Source organism: Malaclemys terrapin, chromosome 10 (assembly GCF_027887155.1).
Source record: "Malaclemys terrapin pileata isolate rMalTer1 chromosome 10, rMalTer1.hap1, whole genome shotgun sequence".
Lineage (NCBI taxonomy): Eukaryota > Metazoa > Chordata > Testudines > Emydidae > Malaclemys > Malaclemys terrapin.
The window spans coordinates 67381598-67400782 of NC_071514.1; the positions used below are offsets into that span (position 1 = coordinate 67381598).

The 19185-nt window shown below is 37.9% G+C and overlaps 1 protein-coding gene across 3 annotated transcripts in view; it reads right to left on the minus strand.

Annotated features, from left to right (window-relative positions):
- The window catches only part of SNX29 (sorting nexin 29), a 490357-nt gene that overhangs the window by 61800 nt on the left and 409372 nt on the right, over positions 1–19185 (minus strand). For 2 of the 3 annotated variants that reach the window (XM_054042042.1, XM_054042043.1), the window contains exon 17: positions 12786–12925. In XM_054042042.1, the coding sequence (XP_053898017.1) occupies positions 12786–12925 (140 nt within the window). Of the gene's footprint in view, positions 1–12134; positions 12926–19185 lie in introns of those variants that run through there. The other variant, XM_054042041.1, reaches the window with a different exon arrangement.

Below are 19185 nucleotides of genomic sequence, written 5' to 3' on the forward strand. Positions count from 1 at the left end.
TACATGCTGGTGTCTGGATGTGAGTTGCTCTGCTAATCAACTGCACGGCACTTCAATCATTCCTCAGCGGCCGCTCACATGCGCAGCTTAGAGGGAACACAGATCTACACTGCAAAAACAAAACAAAAACCTAAAGCAGCAAGTCTTAGAACTAGGGCTGTCAAGAGATTTAAAAAATTAATCGCAATAAATTGCGCTGTTAAACACTAATATAATACCATTTATTTAAATATTTTTGGTTGTTTTCTACATTTTCAAACATATTGATTTCAATTACAACACAGAATACAAAATGTACAGTGCTCACTTTATATTTATTTTGATTACAAATATTTGCACTGTAAAAAAACAAAAGAAATAGTATTTTTCAATTCCCCCATTACAAGTACTGTAGTCCAATCTCTATTATGAAAGTTGAACTTACAAATGTAGAATTATGTACAAAAAAAACCTGCATTCAAAACAATGTAAAACTTTAGAGCCTACAAGTCCACTCAGTCCTACTTCTTGCTCAGCCAATTGCTGAGACAAACAAGTCTGTTTACATTTGCAGGAGATAATGCTGTCTGCTTCTTGTTTACAATGTCACCTGAAAGAGAGAACAGGCATTCACATGGCACTGTTGTAGCAGAGGTCGCAAGATATTTACGTGCCAGATGTGCTAAAGAGTCGTATGTCCCTTCATGCTTCAATCACCATCCCAGAGGACTTGCGTCTATGCGGATGAGAGGTTCTGCTCGATAACAATTCAAAACGTTGTGGAACAATGCATGTTCATTTTCATCATCTGAGTGAGATGCCACCAGCAGAAGGTTGATTTTCTTTTTTGGTGTTCGGGTTCTGCAGTTTCTGCATCGGAGTGTTGCTCTTTTAAGACATCTGAAAGCATGCTCCACACCTCGTCCCGCTCAGATTTTGGAAGGCACTTCAGATTCTTAAACCTTGGTCGAGTGCTGTAGCTATCCTTAGAAATCTCACATATCTTCTTTGTGTTTTGTCAAATCTGCAGTGAAAGTGTTCTTAAAATGAACAACATGTGCTGGGTCATCATCTGAGACTGCTATAACATGAAATATATGGCAGAATGCGGGTAAAACAGAGCCGGAGGCATACAATTCTCCCCCAAGGAGTTCAGTCACAAAGTTAATTAACACTTTTTTTAACGAGCATCATCAGCATGGAAACATGTCCTCTGGAATGGTGGCTGAAGCATGAAAGGGCATACGAATGTTTAGCATATCTGGCACATAAAGACCTTGCAATGCCAGCTACAAAAGTGCCTTACAAATGCCAGTTCTCATTTTCTGGTGACACTGTAAATAAGAAGAGGGCAGGATTATCTCCTATAAATGTAAACAAACTAGCCTGTCTTAGTAGTTGGCTGAACAAGTAGGAGGACTGAGTGGACTTCTAGGCTCTAAAGTTTTACAGTGTTTTGTTTTTTAGTGCAGTTATGTAACAAAAAAATCTACATTTGTAAGTTGCACTTTCACGATAAAGAGATTGCAACACAGTACTTGTATGAAATGAATTGAAAAATGCTATTTCTTTTATCATTTTTACAGTGCAAATATTTGTAATAAAATAATATAAAGTGAGCACTGTACACTTTGTATTCTGTGTTGTAATTGATGGCAATATATTTGAAATCTATTGTTTAACAGTGCGATTAAAACTGTGATTAATTGCAATTAATTTTTTTGAATTAATCATGTGAGTTAACTGCGATTAATCGACAGCCCTACTTAGAACCTAGGTCAAGTGAAGACCAGTGTAGATGTTCCCTCTGAGGCAGGAGCCCAGGTTCTGAGATCCACCCTCCAGCCTGACTGGGAATGCCTACACTACTATTTTTAGCCCTATAGTGGGAGCACGGCAATTCCAAGTCACTTGGCCTGGGCTCAAAGACTTGCTACTGCTGCAGGTTCAGTTTTTTTTTTTTTTTTTGCAGTGTAGACAAACCCTGACACAAACCATGAAACCTCACAATACCACTTTTACAAAGTCGCTTTTCAGAATAGAACCACACTTAAAATAAATGGTATGTTAAAATTACATACAATTTTTAAGATGTAGATTTTTAAGATTTTTCAATGAGCAGAACAGAGAATAATGTTCTGGTTGTTGAAAACGTTGCCTAGATTTCTGATATATGTATTTATCAAGAGTTAACATGTGCCATTCTTTGGACAGACTGAAGTTCTAATTTAAAAAATAAGTGTACTTGCTATAACAAGTGCTACTGGCATACGACATACCAATCAGGAGTACAATTGTTCACTATGTCTGAGCACAGCCTTTCTTTTTAAATGGACAGTGGCAGCTTCAGGCGCTTGATTACAGCAACCCGATTCAGGGCTACCCAGCCCCAGCATGAATTAGATCAGGAGGGGACCTGAACTTACTAAACTGGAGAATCTGTCTCAGTGTCCAGTTCTTCACTACATATTGAGTTGGCTGTTAAATCTATAAATAGGCAAATTTCAAGTACAAAAAAAGTGTCATCTATATACTACGAAATGAATGCTATCTATGAAGGAAACTGCTAGACCAATTTTGTGTTTGGTCTAATACAGCATTAAAATGTAACAGCCATGAACCAGGATTAAAAATATCTTGTAGAAAGAGATTCACATCAAAAAGAGAAGATGAGCATATTCAGATGAGAGCTCATAGCATTAGGAATCACAGGCCATTTAAATTTCCATCAAGAACTACCAGTATTTGCTATAGCAATGAAAAGGAAATGTTAGCAAACTGGTTCAAACAGCCATATTACAGACTACTAACCATATCTGGACCTCAAAACAAAGTTTGTTTTCACTTTATAACAATGGCACACTATTAAATTTCATTACAAATCATTTGGGCAATCAGATCAGTGCTTAAATTATTGTATAAAACCATTGTACTTAAAAAGAAAATAAACAGACACTGAAGTCCTAGTTCTAGGTAGCAGCACTATTAATTAACTTCAGGTGTTTAATGTTCAGTGTGTATGTTTAAAGACATTATTTTTAAAATTTCCACTGAACATTTTCACATTTTAGGACCTCAAGTGAATTAATATTCCTGGTCCTAAAAATTTATAGACATAGGGCACCACATGAGGTGGAACTAACTGCTCTTGGATTATTCCTTTTTACATTGTTGGGAGTGTTTGGGTGTAAATTTTGAGTGACGAGAAAACACTCAATGTAAGTACATGCAATTATTTTTCATTAATTATTTTTGTTATTTTACATTTCAGTGCTTTCTAATACACAGCTTCTGTGCCCTGCGGGTTTTTTTACTTGTATTATAGAATTTTATTTTCTGCTTTCCTGAGATAACACTAATCTTTGCTTCACAGTCTGAAAGCTCGACCCACAATTGTTTGGCATCTGTAAACCGTTTTCAAGAGAAAGGTAACCCCTTCAGGAAACATATACAATTTTTACACAGCTTAAATGGAAATACACATTACATCTAGTTTATCACTACATTAATTTATAATTAATATTTTACAATAAATGTGCTTTATTAAAAGTAGACATCTACAGATTGGAAAAAAAATACAGATAATTTCAAGTACAAAATCAAGGTTTCTATCAAAGGATGTAATAAAGTTATCAACATAAGGTCCAATTCTTGTAAGTTGCTGAGTGCTTTCAGTTCCCATGGAAGGAGTTCAGAATTGCCAATGAGATGAGAGATAGGAGGCTCTTATGGGAGAGATGGGGCAGGGAGGGTTTGGTGGTAGAACTGAATCACAGACATTTTGGATAGTATTTAAAACCCATCAGTGTTAATGCTATTTCATGACGCTCAATTAAAGGAGAAAGAGTCCCCAGATGAGACACTGGGATGATGTTGCCTTCTCTGGTTCATTGTTTCTGTCTAAGTCTGAAGGGTCCTATGATATCACTGATAATTATTGTCTAGGTGAAGAGATAAACTGACCCGGATACCTCTGTAAAAAAGATCTCATCATTTATCGCAACTGAGAGCTGCCTGCGAAATATGCTGAGATTTATTTGTTTGTTTATTTTTAAGCTCTTCCAGGACCTCATTAATATTCTCATTGGAAATTGTCTATTCCAGCAAAGAGAGGGCTCTGACATTTTTCTTAATTCCATTTGAAAAAATGCCTCGGAAAGGTTCCCAGGATTTATGGGAATTTGAACCCTTCTCCCACAATCCTTGGGCTCCCAGAAAAATTCTGCAAACAAGTGCTGGAAACTGTGGGACAGGTACTCAGAGTGCAGCACAACTATAACAATGGATCAGAGTGCTAGTGTGTACATGGGTAGAAAAGCACCCAACCCAGGGCTAACATGGATGCACCACCACAATTTGCCTTGGTGCAATCCCACCAGTTCATTGGGTATGAAATGAAAAGTTGAAGTGAAAAGATACTTCTCATGCTTTGTGTAACATTGCGATAACACATCACGCATTTCATATTAAAACAGGACCTTAAAAGGCACTATATAAAAATGCTGCCACCTTACTCAAAAGACTTTTGCTCTCTGTGTGAAAGCTGCTAACTTTCATGACTAAAATGAATGTTTACTGCTTTTTTCACCTATTATCACTGAAGAGCCAATACAAGTACAGAAGAGTGAGCTGGTGTTTATTGCAACAGAGGGTCCTGTGGCACCTTTAAGACTAACATAAGTATTGGGAGCATAAGCTTTCGTGGGTAAGAACCTCACTTCTTCAGATGTAAGTGAGGTTCTTACCCACAAAAGCTTATGCTCCCAATACTTCTGTTAGTCTTAAAGGTGCCACAGGACCCTCTGTTGCTTTTTACAGATTCAGACTAACACGGCTACCCCTCTGATACTGGTGTTTATTGTGGCTTGTGCATCACCAAAAGAATTGTTAACTGGGTCCCTGATCTTTCAAGCTTCTGAACAAGGGTGAATCTTGGGCCTGAACCTAAATTCCATTCACAGAGGCCTGGGGCCTAAATTACATTTACAGAATCTTTACAAGAATTCAGCTTGGCTTTAAGATTCCAGGTTGAGTATACAGAGCTGGGCAGTTTTAAAAAACACCCTCCTTTTTATTTGACAGCTTTAACTGAGGCAAATATAGAACTCACAATGCTATTTTTACAAAGTCATTTTTCAGAATAGAACCACAAAGAAAATCAGATCAAATTATCTCTATAAGGTGCTCAATAAAAACAATGAAGAACCTCCAGAAAACCTGAGCTATCATTGGTTTTATGACAGTAGTATTCATCATCTCATATTTCATAATGTTAACAGCACAATCACTGTTAGTAAATCTGTACAACTAATGACCTTTTGGAAAGAATCTTTAAAATGTGACAAATTCTAATAAGTGGAATTAAACATTCAGTGATAGAATACAGTTCCTGTTAAAATTTGTAAATAATCCATTGTAGATTCAGTAGCAAACTACGACTTTTTACATAATTTAATTACTGCAAGGGCAAAATTTTATGCACAACTCCAAAGAACTATTTATCAATTTATTTTATCCAGAGTAACAAGTTTTTTTTTCTCATCTAATTTTAATTAGTGTCTGTTCCAAATAATTGTATCCTTTTCTACTTATTTTGATGCCAGTTTTGCTCTGTTGCCACAAATTCTTTATGAGCTTCCCCAAAGACACCGTTATATTGATTGTTACAACAACTGTGTCCTTCCAGGCCCAGGATGTTGCTTGAGCTCTGGTGGAGTGAGCCTTAATAGTCAGTGGGAGAAGTACACTGGCCAGCTGATAACAAAGGGAGATAAAATGCGTAATACACACTTTGACAATATTTGGGATGAAATAGTCTGGGGACCTTGGAGTGTTAAAAGATTTGGTTTTCTCAATGTATTATAGCAGAGCTCTGGCTATGGCTAGAGTATGTAGCTTCCTCTTCCCTTGCATGAAATGAGGTTTAGGAAAGCACAAAGGTTGATTGGTTTAGGAGGAACTCAAACCATCTTTGGAAAGAATTTTGCATTAGGTCAAAGTATTCATAGGTGCCGACTCAGTGGGTGCTCTGGGGCTGGAGCACCCCTGGAAAAAAAAAAGTGGGTGTTCAGCACCCAGCAGCCACAGTTGTTTGGCAGCGCCCCCGATCATCTAATCTGGGAGGCTGCCAAACAGCTGTTTGGCAGCTCGGGGAGGAGCTTGGGGGAGAGTGGACAGCAGTGAGTGGCAGGCAGGCAGGGGCCTTGGGGAGGAGGTGGAGCGAGAACGGTCCTCGGGGGGGGAGTGAAGGCGGGGCTGTAGGGGCGGGGCAGAGCAGGGGCAGAATGAAGGTGGGGCTTTAGGGGAAGGAGCAGAGCCTATGTAAGTGCCATTTTTTTTTATGGAATGGAAGTATACAGGGGTTCCACCATCAATGTCCGAAGCTTGCTCCCTCTTCTTGAAGGGTACATCTACACTGCCACCACAGTGGCACAGCTATGGCACTGCATCTGTGCTGCTGTAGTGCAGACGCTTCTTACATCAATGGGTTTTTTTCTGTTGATATAGTTAATCCATCTCTCCAACAGTCATTAGTTAGGTCAATGGAATAATTCTTCTGTTAACTTAACTGCATCTGTACCAGGGGTTAGGTCAACCTAACTACAGCACTGCCGCTGCAAAATTTTTCACAGTCTGGAGTGACATAGCTAGGTCAATCTAATTTTTAAGTGTAGACCAGGCCTGAGATTAAGATGGTGGATGGATCACTCTGAGAGGGGCTGAGCACAGAACTCCATAAGCTTCAAAAGGACAATGATGAGGGTCCCATGCTGGAGTAGTATCTCTGACTGGTGGGTATGCAGATAGTAGGCCCTTGTGAAATTTGGACACTGTCAGATGGAGGAAGACCAAGAACAACTGTATTGGTAGATGATATGCCGATGTTACTGCCAGATGGACATTGACTGTGCTAAATGAAAGTCCAGTATGTTTTTACGACAGCAAAGAGTCAAGAATTTTCAGTACCAGGGCCTGCATGGGGTTTAGACTGTATTAGGCCACCCACATGGAGAATCTTTTTCATTTGGAGAAGTATCTCTCATAGATAGCTTTCTGCCCAGTGCCAGGATTTCCTGAATGTGTGAGGAGCAGCTCCTTTCCATGGTGCTCAACCAATCAACATCCTGGCAGTCAGGTGCAGCAACTTTGGGTTTGGGATGAAATACTTGAACCCGATCTAATGACAACTGGTCTGAGCAGTCTAGGAGCCTGATCAACAGTTGTGTGGACATCTGTTATAGGTCTGTCAGCCAGAACTGGCTCAGCCAGTAGGGAGCTGTGGGGATAAGTGTGGCCCAGTCCTGTCTGGCTTTGCCTGGGAACTAGTGGAATCAATGGGGAGGTGTATGGAGGGGCATGATTCCACTGCAGAGGGAAGGCATCTGGTAATGTTCCTGGGCTCATGCACTCTCTGGAACAGAAGTTCAGATACTTGGCCTTCTCCTTCGTGCCAAACAGGTCTATCAAATGAGTCACTGATGGAATAATGACTTGGTAATGGATTTCTGCGGTGACCACTTGTAATAGGTGACCGACTGCCCGCTTAGTAAGTCTGCCATATCATTGCTGACTCCTGGAAGGTGCAGAACCACTGGGTATGCCATGTAGATGGCACCAATTCCATAGCTTGATTGCATCCCTTCAAGGGGAGGAAGAAGAGCAAACACCCTCTTGGCTTTGTTTATGTAGTGCACAGCTAATGTATTGCCTGTTAGTATCTGCACTACCAAGTGTTGTAGGACATGGAAGAACCCAAACCAGTCCTGAGCTTGAAGAGATGGAATGTTAGAGGCAAGCATTACCATTCTAAATCTAAGCTGGTGTGTATACTTGTTCACTCTTGTCAGGTCTATGATGGGTCTAAGACCCTCTTTCTTCTTTAGAATAAGGAGTATCAGGAGTAGAAGCTTCTTCCTCTGTACTCCCAAGGAACCTCTTCTATGGCTCCCAAACAAAATAACAAAACCACTTCCTTTTGTAACAGGTCTCGTGAAAAGGGTCCTTTGAAGAGGAATAAAGAAGAGTGGGGAGAAAGTGTAGCATGAAAATTGATGTTATAGCCATAGGGGATGATGTCCTGCACAAAACTGTTGGCTATAATCTCTTACCATGCTCAATGGAAGAGGTGAAGAGATTTCCAAGAGTTGTCTCTGGCATAGTCTTGACACGGTTCTCAACATGCACCCATTCCAACCAGCTGCCTCTGTGACAGAGGAGGAGGATGACAGGAGCCTCCTGATATAACAGGGATGTTTTCTGGGTGATTATGGGAGTCAGATGGCCTTTGCCACTGTGAGGGCAGACACTAGAAGAACTTGCAGTATAGAGCTGGGGTGCATATGCTTAAAGATTTCAGTGTTGCTCTTGAATCCTTTAGGGAATGGACTGCTTCATCCATCCAGTTGCTGTAGAGCTCTATTACATCGAACGGTAAGTCCTCTATAGTCACTGGAACTTCATTTGGAATCCCAGAAACCTGGACCAGGTTACAGTTTAGTTGGTGCATTGTGACTGCTGTAGCCATGGATCTAACGGCCACATCAGACTCATCCAAAGCCACTTGTAGCACTAACTTCATTACCATCTAGCCTTCTTTGATGGCACCTCTCAGCTTCTCTATTGTTCTGTGGGAGCCTAGTTAGGAAGGGAGTGACCCTTTCCTACATTGAAAAACTATTACTAACAAGGCTTGGAAGTTTGCAATGTGGAACTGGAGGAAGGCTGATGAATAGGCCTTTACACTGAAAAGTCTAGTTGATTGGGGTTCTTATTTTTTGGAGTGCTCTAATATGGACCTGGTCTTTTTCTGGACTGCAGTTACCACAAGGGACCCTCATGTCAGATGCATGTAAAAATGTTCCAAGCTCTTACGTGACACTTGATAGCACTTTTCTACTTGCTTCAAAGTAGGAGAAAGCTAGGCGTGGGTGTACCACAGTCCCTTTGCTGGTTTCAGTATGCCCTTATTAATTGGCAGGGCAATTCTTGTTGGCACTGAGGAGCTGAGAATATCAAACAGCATGTGCATGTCCTCTTGGATCACCATTGTCTCAATGTCCAAGGTTTCTGTTAACCTCAAAAGCAGGTCTTTTAAAGTTCTAAAGTCATTGGCAGCTGGTATGTGTGGAGTCCAAGGCCTTGCATGGAAAAGATTTGCATGGAAAATTTAACAGGTAGGGCAACTGTAGTGTTTTCCAAGCCATCTCCACTCCTGGTATAAGAGGCCTGGCCATCAATGCTGATGGTGACCGAGACTTCCTCCTCTTTCCTTTCATATGTTATGAGGCCCCACTCCTAGATAAAGGGAAAGGTGGGGCCCAGTAGGAATATTCTATAGGAACTGGCCAGACTGCAGTTGACCTGTGCATTGCCAGTCATGTATAGGTGCATTGGGCGCTTCAGGAACTCACCATAGGGTATCCCTCTGATCTAACAGGAGGAGGTTCTTTGCTTGATATTCAAAAGAAGAAGATCTAATTTGCCTGGGAAGCACTTAGATGCTGAAGTAATGGGCTTTATGGAAAACCCAGCTATACGCTTTCTATATCCTTCCTTCCTGTTCTTATTTGCCTTTAGGTTCTCCCACCAACACAGCTACTGCTGCTTATGGGGGATGCAGTAATTAAGTCGATGGGACAGCTCTCTCCCATTGGTTTAAAGCATCTGCACTAGCATTGGTGCAGCTGCACCGCTGTGAACTCTGTAGTGTATACATAGCCTAAGAATGTTTTGAACAATATCCAATTTTTGTTTGCAGCTAGGTAAATTCAGACCATATCAATTCAGTTAATCTGTACCTTAGTTATATCTAGATATTTTATTGTGCACGAAACATTCAGATTTTTATCTGCTTTTTGTTGTGTTTGCTTTTTTACCTGAATAACTATGAATTTACAATTGAAAAGACTTTGGGCCAAATTCACCACTGGCATAAGTGGATGCAACTCCATTTAAGTCAATGAAATGCATAAGCTTATATCAGTGGCAAATATAGGCTCTTTGCATCCATTAATTCTATCCCTTCCTTTGGGAAATTCACAGAATAGCACTAATAGTAGCTCTTGATGGGCAACATATGTTATGTCCTGATAGCAAGAGGGAACATGATTCTGGTTGGCAAAATAGGGTGAGATACACAACGATCTCAAAATGATGAGAGGATAAAAAAAATTTTGAGAACTCAAGCAGAAAAACCAAGTAAACAAGTACTAGACAACAGTGCAATATGTTCTTTGTCAATTGATGTTCCATTTGTTGTTTCAGTTAGAATTGAATCATAATCCCAGACATGAAAGGCCAGTGATTATCAATCAAATCATCCAGCTCTAAATTGAATTTAAAGTTGCAACTTCCATATTACTAATAATGCTGATAAGCTATTAGCAATTCACATTTCACAAAAATATATTTAACAACCTTAAAAGTAAACATTATAGGAGAAAGAGAAATAATGATTTCATATGAAAATTCAATTCCAAATGCGGGTTACAATCTACATTACTTCCCTCATTTGTTTAAGAAACAAAGTGAAATAGAGCATTTCCTCAGAATTAATTTCTTTAAAAAGAATTAATAAAAAATTCTCTAATGATCTTTTAAGTGACAAAATGTAAAACTATTTAAATCATCACAACCTGTAGCCAATTTACACAAATTGAGTTCTTTGGAGAAGAAGGTAAGTTTTTATGCCTCTACAAATGATATCCCGCCATTTATGCCAGCAACCTCAATATGTCATGTCAAATTCACTTTTACTTTGACAAAACACAGGAACAACTAAAACAACGAGAATGTCACAAAATATATTTTGGTATTCTTCCCATTTATCTATTAGTCTTTCGTAAGGAACAGGCTACTGGAAAAGCACAGATGAAGGTACAGAGAAATCAGAAGCCATCATTATATACGGACAGAGAAATTAAAAGATGACATGACTGTGTACCTTGGTGCAATTCTTATTTTCAACATAAAATTGCTTCTGGCTTTAAAGTGAAACGAAATACCACTGAGATTTTAAGAGAGTCAGCAAATTTTGTTTTCACACACTCAATATGTCAGATGCAGTTTTAAGTGTAAGACAGGGAATGCTAGCTCATTAAAACTTGAGATATGCATACAGTTTTACTTTATAACAAAAAGAACCTGGTGGTATCTTGGACAAACATACTGAAATTATGGAAATTTCCCTGTCAGAGAATGACAAGCAGAATTAGACTATGGAAGCAAGTTTCCTAATAAACGTCGTTTTTTTTCCCCAGTCAACTTTCTATCCATATAGATCTCTGCCCTGGAAAATACTACATTTCAATTTGCACATCTCAAATGTAGCACAATATAGTGCAATTAGTACAAGCGACAAAGGAGGTTTGTTTTTTCTGGAATATATCGTATTTAATTGGGCCCTGTTTCTGCAAACTCATCCACTCGAGTGGATCACAGTGGAGCCATAGAAATGGAGTCTTAGTGTATAAATTCTTTGCACTGTTCAATGAATATACAGATTGTACATGTGCAGTAATTATATATGTTTAGGTACTACCTGAACCAGATTCAAAGGGCAGTATGCTCCAGAGGAGATGGGACAGGATTAGGGGACAGATAACCTGGGTTCTTCCTGACTCTGCCACTCACCTGCCATGTGTTAAGCACTTTGAGAACTATTGATAAAAAGAGCTATCATACTTAGCTCTGATAAAGTCTAGAATTTCACCTCAACTACTTCATGTTGCACCTGAGCTAACAGCACCGTTTCATTATAAAATTGCAGTCATATCTGGGCCCCATTCCTGCTGCTATTGTGATCAATGACAGAACTCCCAATGGCTTCAGTGGAAGCAGGGTTGGGGCCTTCAAGACTTTAAGCATATCCTGGCTATACTCCTACAGGTGTTGAGTTCCTTCTGAAAGATTCTGCTTGCTCTCATTTCCCATCATTCAGTATCTTGCTGGATAGGCCCATGTTACATATTCAGGACAAAAGAAGATCAGACATAACACAGTGCACTTCAAGACAGTGTCAGAGAGAGAGAGAGAGAGAGAGAGAGAGAGAGAGAGAGAGAGAGAGACACCATACTCCAAAAAACAAGTTTTCATTAATGTTATTTATCATTTTAATATTTTTTAAATAACACATATTTTAAAGGGCTGTGCTTATAACAAAATGGAAAGGTAAAAGAAAAATGCTATTCTGATATGGTGATACATTGATGTTAAAATATTCTAACACATGACCAGGTTATATGGAAGTATGTCTGGCCATTTTCTCCTATCTTTACATTTACACAACTATATTATTGTACCTGGAATAGTAATATTACTCCCTTCCTGTAGTAAGTGAAACAGTACACAGATTGCAAAAGTTCTGCATTTTCCTAGAAAAATTAGTCAGATTCCTTTTATTCTTTATTTTGGCCAGTATATAAAACTTAAATGGGGGGATGGAGAGAAGAGGGTAGAATGGAGCACCAAAAAATAAAAACAAATCTCCCCAAAACCCAGAGAGTACAATTTTCAAAAGTACCCAATGACATTCAAAAGGACTTAGGCTCCTAAATCATTTAGATGCTTTTGAAAGTTTTATAATCCATAGTGGCCTTTATTCAAAGAAAAAATTGAAATGCTGAAAAAAAAAATACAGTAGATGTATAATTTCTTTAAACATATCAAAAGCATTTATCGTGTTACTGGGCTTCTTTCTATAATAAAATGGAGATTTCAGTGGTGATGCATTACATTTTAAGTTAAACTGCAAAGAAAAAGGCTTAACATTTTGTTGAGTACTGCATGTCCATTAGACACATACTTACACAAAAAAGGGCATCAGTTGAATAAGAGTCTCTTTTTTGGGGCTAACTGTGAATTCTGGCACAGTTTGAATAATTTTGTTCATAACATTCCGTAAGTAATTTTGTAGTTGTTTGCGTCGTTCCTCTACAAACTTTGCATCCTGCAAAAGAAAAAAAAGTTGAATATTACAAAAGATTTTTTCCATTCTAAAATGCCAGACAGCAATGATGACATGAATTCTGATTGATGACTTGTGCTTATCTCAGCCACCTATAGCAACATATTATCTAACACATTTGCAGCCAGTGTAGACAGAGACAAGTCATGTTCAACATTATATAACTTGGTTATGGATAAAACTCTATCCATGACTATCTGACATGTGCTGACCATAACTTATCCCTGTCTACCCGGAGTGTATTCTTCCCTGAGAGAAAGGCCTCTTCCGTGGACTAAATGTTTTCTTTTAAAGGACTGTTATTGAGGCCCAGATGTCAGGCTCTTTCAGGACTAGCAACTTATACAATCCTTTAGGGAAATGGAGGTACTTTTCCTCCCTTCCAAGAAGTTTATTAATTCCTCCTCTCCCTGCCCACACATCATGAACTTTTCAGAGGCTGGATACATACACCTCATGATAGACCCATTTTAACTATGAGAGCAGACATATCTCCCTCCGTTTAGTAACACCTTTTGTTAATGAAATTTTACACAAGAGTCTATTTTTTTAACTAGCATAATGTAGCATTGGTAGGATGCTTTGGAAAAGAGATTTTATTTAAGTGTTAATGTTTTTCGTCTCTGGCACCAATGAATGGAGATAACTGTACCATTCCTCATTCCACTGTGAGATTTACAGACTGAAAGCCTAACAATAGTACGTCTACTTAGATTTCATAACTTCAAAACATGCATATTTTTGTCTGTGGGAAACACAATTATAGTAGAGTATAATACAATCTGTCAGCAAGCATAATACACTTTAGTGAGACTGTAATGGATTTACTGAAAAATCAGACTCTTTTTTGTATTAGAGCCAACAAGCTATATCTCAGAAATTCAGGCATTCTTCTCACCTGGTTTAAATGTCAGAATATACTCTTCAGGCATGAAGCCTCAAACTATTATAAGACAATTATAGCTTTCAAAGGACGAGTAGAGTTCCTATTTTGTGTAAAATGTGTCTAATCAACCATTGTTATTAATCTATTCAAGAAAAGTGCTTAGAAATGTACAAGTTCCTGTTTCTTGCTAAAAAAAGATATGTTTAAAATGTTACCAAACCATTCCATTTAATCAAAAACAAAAAATTAATAGGCTGGGTTGCCACATATTGGATTTGAGTTTAAGGTTAGCTCTTCTCACTGGTAGAGTTGGCTTTTCCCGGAATAGGGCCTAAATGGCCACTTGTCTGGATTTTGAAGCAGTACTGTAAAGTTCTAAGAAGTTTTGCCATCTTTTCCATTAGGAAAAGTTGACATGACAGAGGTATTTTAGGAAGAAGGGTTCTTCCCGAAGAAGACAGTGTTCTTCCTAAAGAAGAAAATGAAGTGGGATCCCGGAGGACTGGCTTTCCAAAATAATTTAAATATTAATGTAATTTAAAAAAACAACAACAAAAAATATTAAACATTTAGAGTTGCCTTGTCAAATATTGGAAAGAAAGGCTCCAATTTTGCAAATGCTTATGCATGTGCTTAACTTTAACTGCCAATATGTATTCTGTTCCCAGATTGCTAAATGTATAAGCCCCGTCTACAGGAAGGAATTTTACAAAATTCAGTGCAACCATCAATTGAGCTGAACTTGCTGGAGCCCTAATGTAGACAAGGCTCCTGCAACTGGATGCATTTTTACCACTGTGTCAATTAAAACTGCATCTAAACAACATGGGATGAAACTCTAAGCCCTCTGAAGTAAGTGGCAAAACTCACATTGACTTCAACAGATCCAAGATTCTATCCATGTTGTTTAACTTGGTTAAAAGCACCAGAAAGTGCCACAGTAGGACTCCCACTGGTAAAATATGTGGGATTTTTTGTAAAATTATCTGGCAAGGACATGACCACAGAATACACTACACACTTTCTCTCCTACCTCACAACACCTTGCCTCCCTATGTATAATGTTATAGAACTAGCAGAAATACCCAACTTCTCCATATTATATTTGTATTAGCCATATGCTATAGTATATACTAGTAATATATTTAAAGCAGTAGTGTAGTAGATTCCCATGTTAAAAAAATAGTCTTGTGTTTCTGTTACAAGTCTTTTCTCCTATTGCACACAGATTCTTTATAAACATTTATCTGATAATAAATGTAATCTAACGGCATCCATACTCAAAGGCTTCTAAAGGTTATACAAAGCCTATTTTGTCCCCCCTCTAAAAATTCTAAACATATGCAGAGTAAAACAAATATGGGCATTTAAGTAGGTGAACATCCACACCTAAAAGACCACAAGAGAAACTTAAAAGGAGAGAGGCAAAAATGATCACTGTAAAATATGGTAACAGTCATAAAGGTTCTCTCATTCTCTGCTTAATTCCTGCCAATAGCAGCAGTTACAATACTGAGAGTTTGAACAGATATTTCAAGAGTAATTGTTGGACTGGATTATCCATGGACAGCAGGTATCTGAACTCCATTTCACACTATCAACTGCTCAAATCTATTCAAGGGACATAGCTATTCAAGGGACACTATCTTAGGACCTAACCACATCAGCCACACCATCCGGGGCTAGTTTACCTGCACATCTACCAATGTGACATATGCCATCACGTGCCAGCAATGCCCCTCTGCCATGTACATTGGCCAAATCGGACAGTCTCTACGCAAAAGAATAAATAGACACAAATCTGACATCAGGAATCATAACATTCAAAAACCAGTAGGAGAACACTTAAGTCTCTCTGGTCACTCAATAACAGACCTAAAAGTGGCAATTCTTGAACAAAAAAACTTCAAAAACAGACACCAACATGAAGCTGCAGAACTGGAATTAATTTGCAAACTGGATACCATCAGATTAGACCTGAATAAAGACTAGGAGTGGTTGGGTCATTACAAAACCTAAACTTAATTTCCCCAATACTAATTTCTCCCTACTGTTACTCACACCTTCTTATCAACTGTCTGTAATGGGCCACTCTCTTACCACTTCAAAAGTTATTTTCCCTCCCTTGGTATCCTGCTTTTAATTGATTTATCTCATTAGACTGACCTCACACTTGGTAAAGCAACCCCCATCCTTTCATGTATTTATACCTGCTCCTGTATTTTTCACTTCATGCATCCGATGAAGTGGGTTCTAGCCCACAAAAGCTTATGCCCAAATAAATGTATTAGTCTCTAAGGTGCCACAAGGACTCTTGTTGTTTTTCTCTGATGTAGATACTATTATGAATAGGAATGGTAATTTTTGACAGAATCAGAAAGTTTATAGTTTAGCTGTGCAAAAATGTATTCAACTGTTACTAAAAATTATTCTTAAAACTATAAACTGAATACAGTACATATAAGAAGTTAAGATTAGTCTGTCTACAGAAGAAAGTAGTGTACAGTACATGCTTTAAATGCTAACCATTTTCCTTCCAATGAATCATTTGCCGTTAAAGATTAGTAGTACTGAATTTACCACCACTACACACGACAGTTTGAGAAAAAAAATGCATCAAAGTATCAATCAGGTGTTTTTAATGATTATTGAAAAATAATTTTTGAAAAATTCTTTAAGAGTAAACTTGCGCTACTTTGCTTGATGCAATCCACTCTCTAAGGTCTCCCTTTTAGCACATCATGGTCAGAGCACAGTGACTGCTCGTACCAATCAGAGAAACAGCTTTCTCCATGTTCTACTGCAATGCAGAAGGCTAGACAAATGTAATGCTGAACAGAGCTCTCTATACAAGCTGCTAGAAGATACTAACAGCAGGAAATCTAATTCATGTAGATACATAATAGTTAGAATGGAAGATAATATTAATACTACAGGAAATTATTGCTGTATTGGAATGTAACTGTATTTATTGTTTTTGTCTATTTAAACTGTTACATTAGTCAAGTAAATTTTATATTTCCCACTTTCCTATTTAGTACTGACACATTTTCCATACAATGCTGTTTCAATGTACTGTAAAGAGACTTAGTATAGTGCCTGCTGAGCTGCTAATCTGCACAACCCAATTTCACCTGCATGTTGAATTCTAACACTAACATACAATATTAAGAAGCATTTTTAGTTAGAATGAATTTTGCACTCCTAGGATCACCTGCTTCTACCACATATGCTACAGATCAGGCATTCACAAACTTTTCATAGTGCAAACTACATCTTAATAGAGAGATGGTCTCCTAGACTGCTTCCTCTCCCATTCAAACTTGTGTGGAAAACTGCTCCTCCCATTCTTAATTGTAAAATATCGCGGTGACAACTATAGCAATTGCTTATATGACAAAGTCATATTAGCAATATATTTTAGCTATCTTTCGTGTGATAATTACTCTATCCTTTTAGAAAAAAGGTTAATTAAATGGCCTCTACTTTTGTCCTTCATTTCATCTTCTCTCCCATCTATTTTGTTGCTCTTTCCCTTCTGCTCCCCTGATCTTGCTTCTATGCTGCTTGGCTCCCTTCTCATTTTCTGTATGTTCTCCCTTGTTGCTTGTTCTTCCATTACCCTGGGACATGCTACCTTGTCACTTGGCCCTTCTTCTCTGTTCTCCTGGTTATGCTATCCAGTTATCTGGTTCCCTATTTCCTCTGTGCCCCTGGACATAATGCCTGTACCATTCTTTTGCTTAATGATTCTTTTCTCCCCTGATATTCCTTTTCTGGAGATGGCTGACAGTTCCAGTTCCTTGAGGGAGCCCATTTACATTCCTCCTATATACCAGTGGGTTTTATAGGGGCAGCTAGGCTGAGGGCAGATGTTGCACTCCATTAGTAACTTTTATTTCTGCTTAAAGTAGAGTTTGTTTAGTTATATGGCTAAAGATGGTTTTTACTTATTAATTTTTTGGTAACAGAATTCATGTTTCTCCAATGTTGCCAGGGTCACCCAAGTCTTTGAAAGCAAAATTTGTCATATTAGCACAAAAATTAAAATTCCCCATACCACCAAGTGAAAAAAGCGCAAAGTACAACCAGTTTCTAATGGTTCCATGGAAGTATGTGGCATATAAAATATTTTGTTTATTAAAATCACTAAATGTACTGTTTATTAAATGTAGACTTTATTGTTTAAATACTTCAGTTTGCAAAATCTGCTACAAGGATAGTTTAAAAATCTTCAGGCAACTGAAAACAAATTTATCTAATTTTTATATAATTTCTGTAATCACAGTTAATTTAAAAAACAAACAAACATACATATGTCTGAATGTGTTCATATATGTCATTCCAAAGCCAACAAAATTTAACATCAGGTCTGTAAAGCTAAGGTGCATTGTCCTTCATGGATCATGTTTCTTATGAATAGCTTTTGAGTACCCTCTGTATTTCTTTGTATGAAAAGCAGTCAGCCGGCTAAGGACACCACTTAACTGTGCATGTACCAGTGCTCTAAATAGGCATATTTGAAACTCTTCTGGTTTAGCTCCTAAGCTCCCCAAGCAAAGAATACATTAGAATAACAATTCTGGATGAAAGCCCAGCTTGTAGAAACTGCCTAACAGCTCTGGTAGTCACTTGATGAGGTCTTACAGCTTGTGATTTCACTGTTTTTCTGCTACTACTTTCCTATCATAATTCAATTATGCATTAAAAAGTTAATAGAGAATATTGAGAGTTAGGTCTTGCTTAAAAAAACAGCCAAGGCTATTAAGATTTTTTAAATAAATTCTTAATTTTATTTTGAGACCAAAAACTGATTGTTTTTAATTAAGAAAAGATGTTTCATAACAACCAAATATTTTGAAGGAAAACTGTTATATTATTAATAAAATAAAGTTAAAGTGACAAAAAATTAAATGCAGTGGGGCATGCATTTCTTTCAGTTAATTGAAAATGAGCAAATAGTAAAATGAATAATTAAAACCACAATTCAAACAAGCAAATACTGAATACATCATGCAGATAATGACACTAATTGCTGCTTTCCATTGAATGTCTGTATGAACCTCTGTACAATGACCTTGACCAACTGTGATAGTTATTGAAAAGGTTTACTTTCTGCAGTATGTTTCAGTTGTGTTGTGGTTTTAAAATAGTACATATTCTGAAAGGACAGAAGTCACTTTACTAACCCGTATCTGAAAACTACAGACAACCAACTTCCACCTTGCTTTTAATTAATCATTATAGCTTTAATTCACACCTCTGTGCAAAGGGCCAACACAAAAGGTATAAACCACTTTGCTCCCACTTTGATGAATTAAGTGAGAACTAAGTGATCTATAAGCCTTGTGTTGGC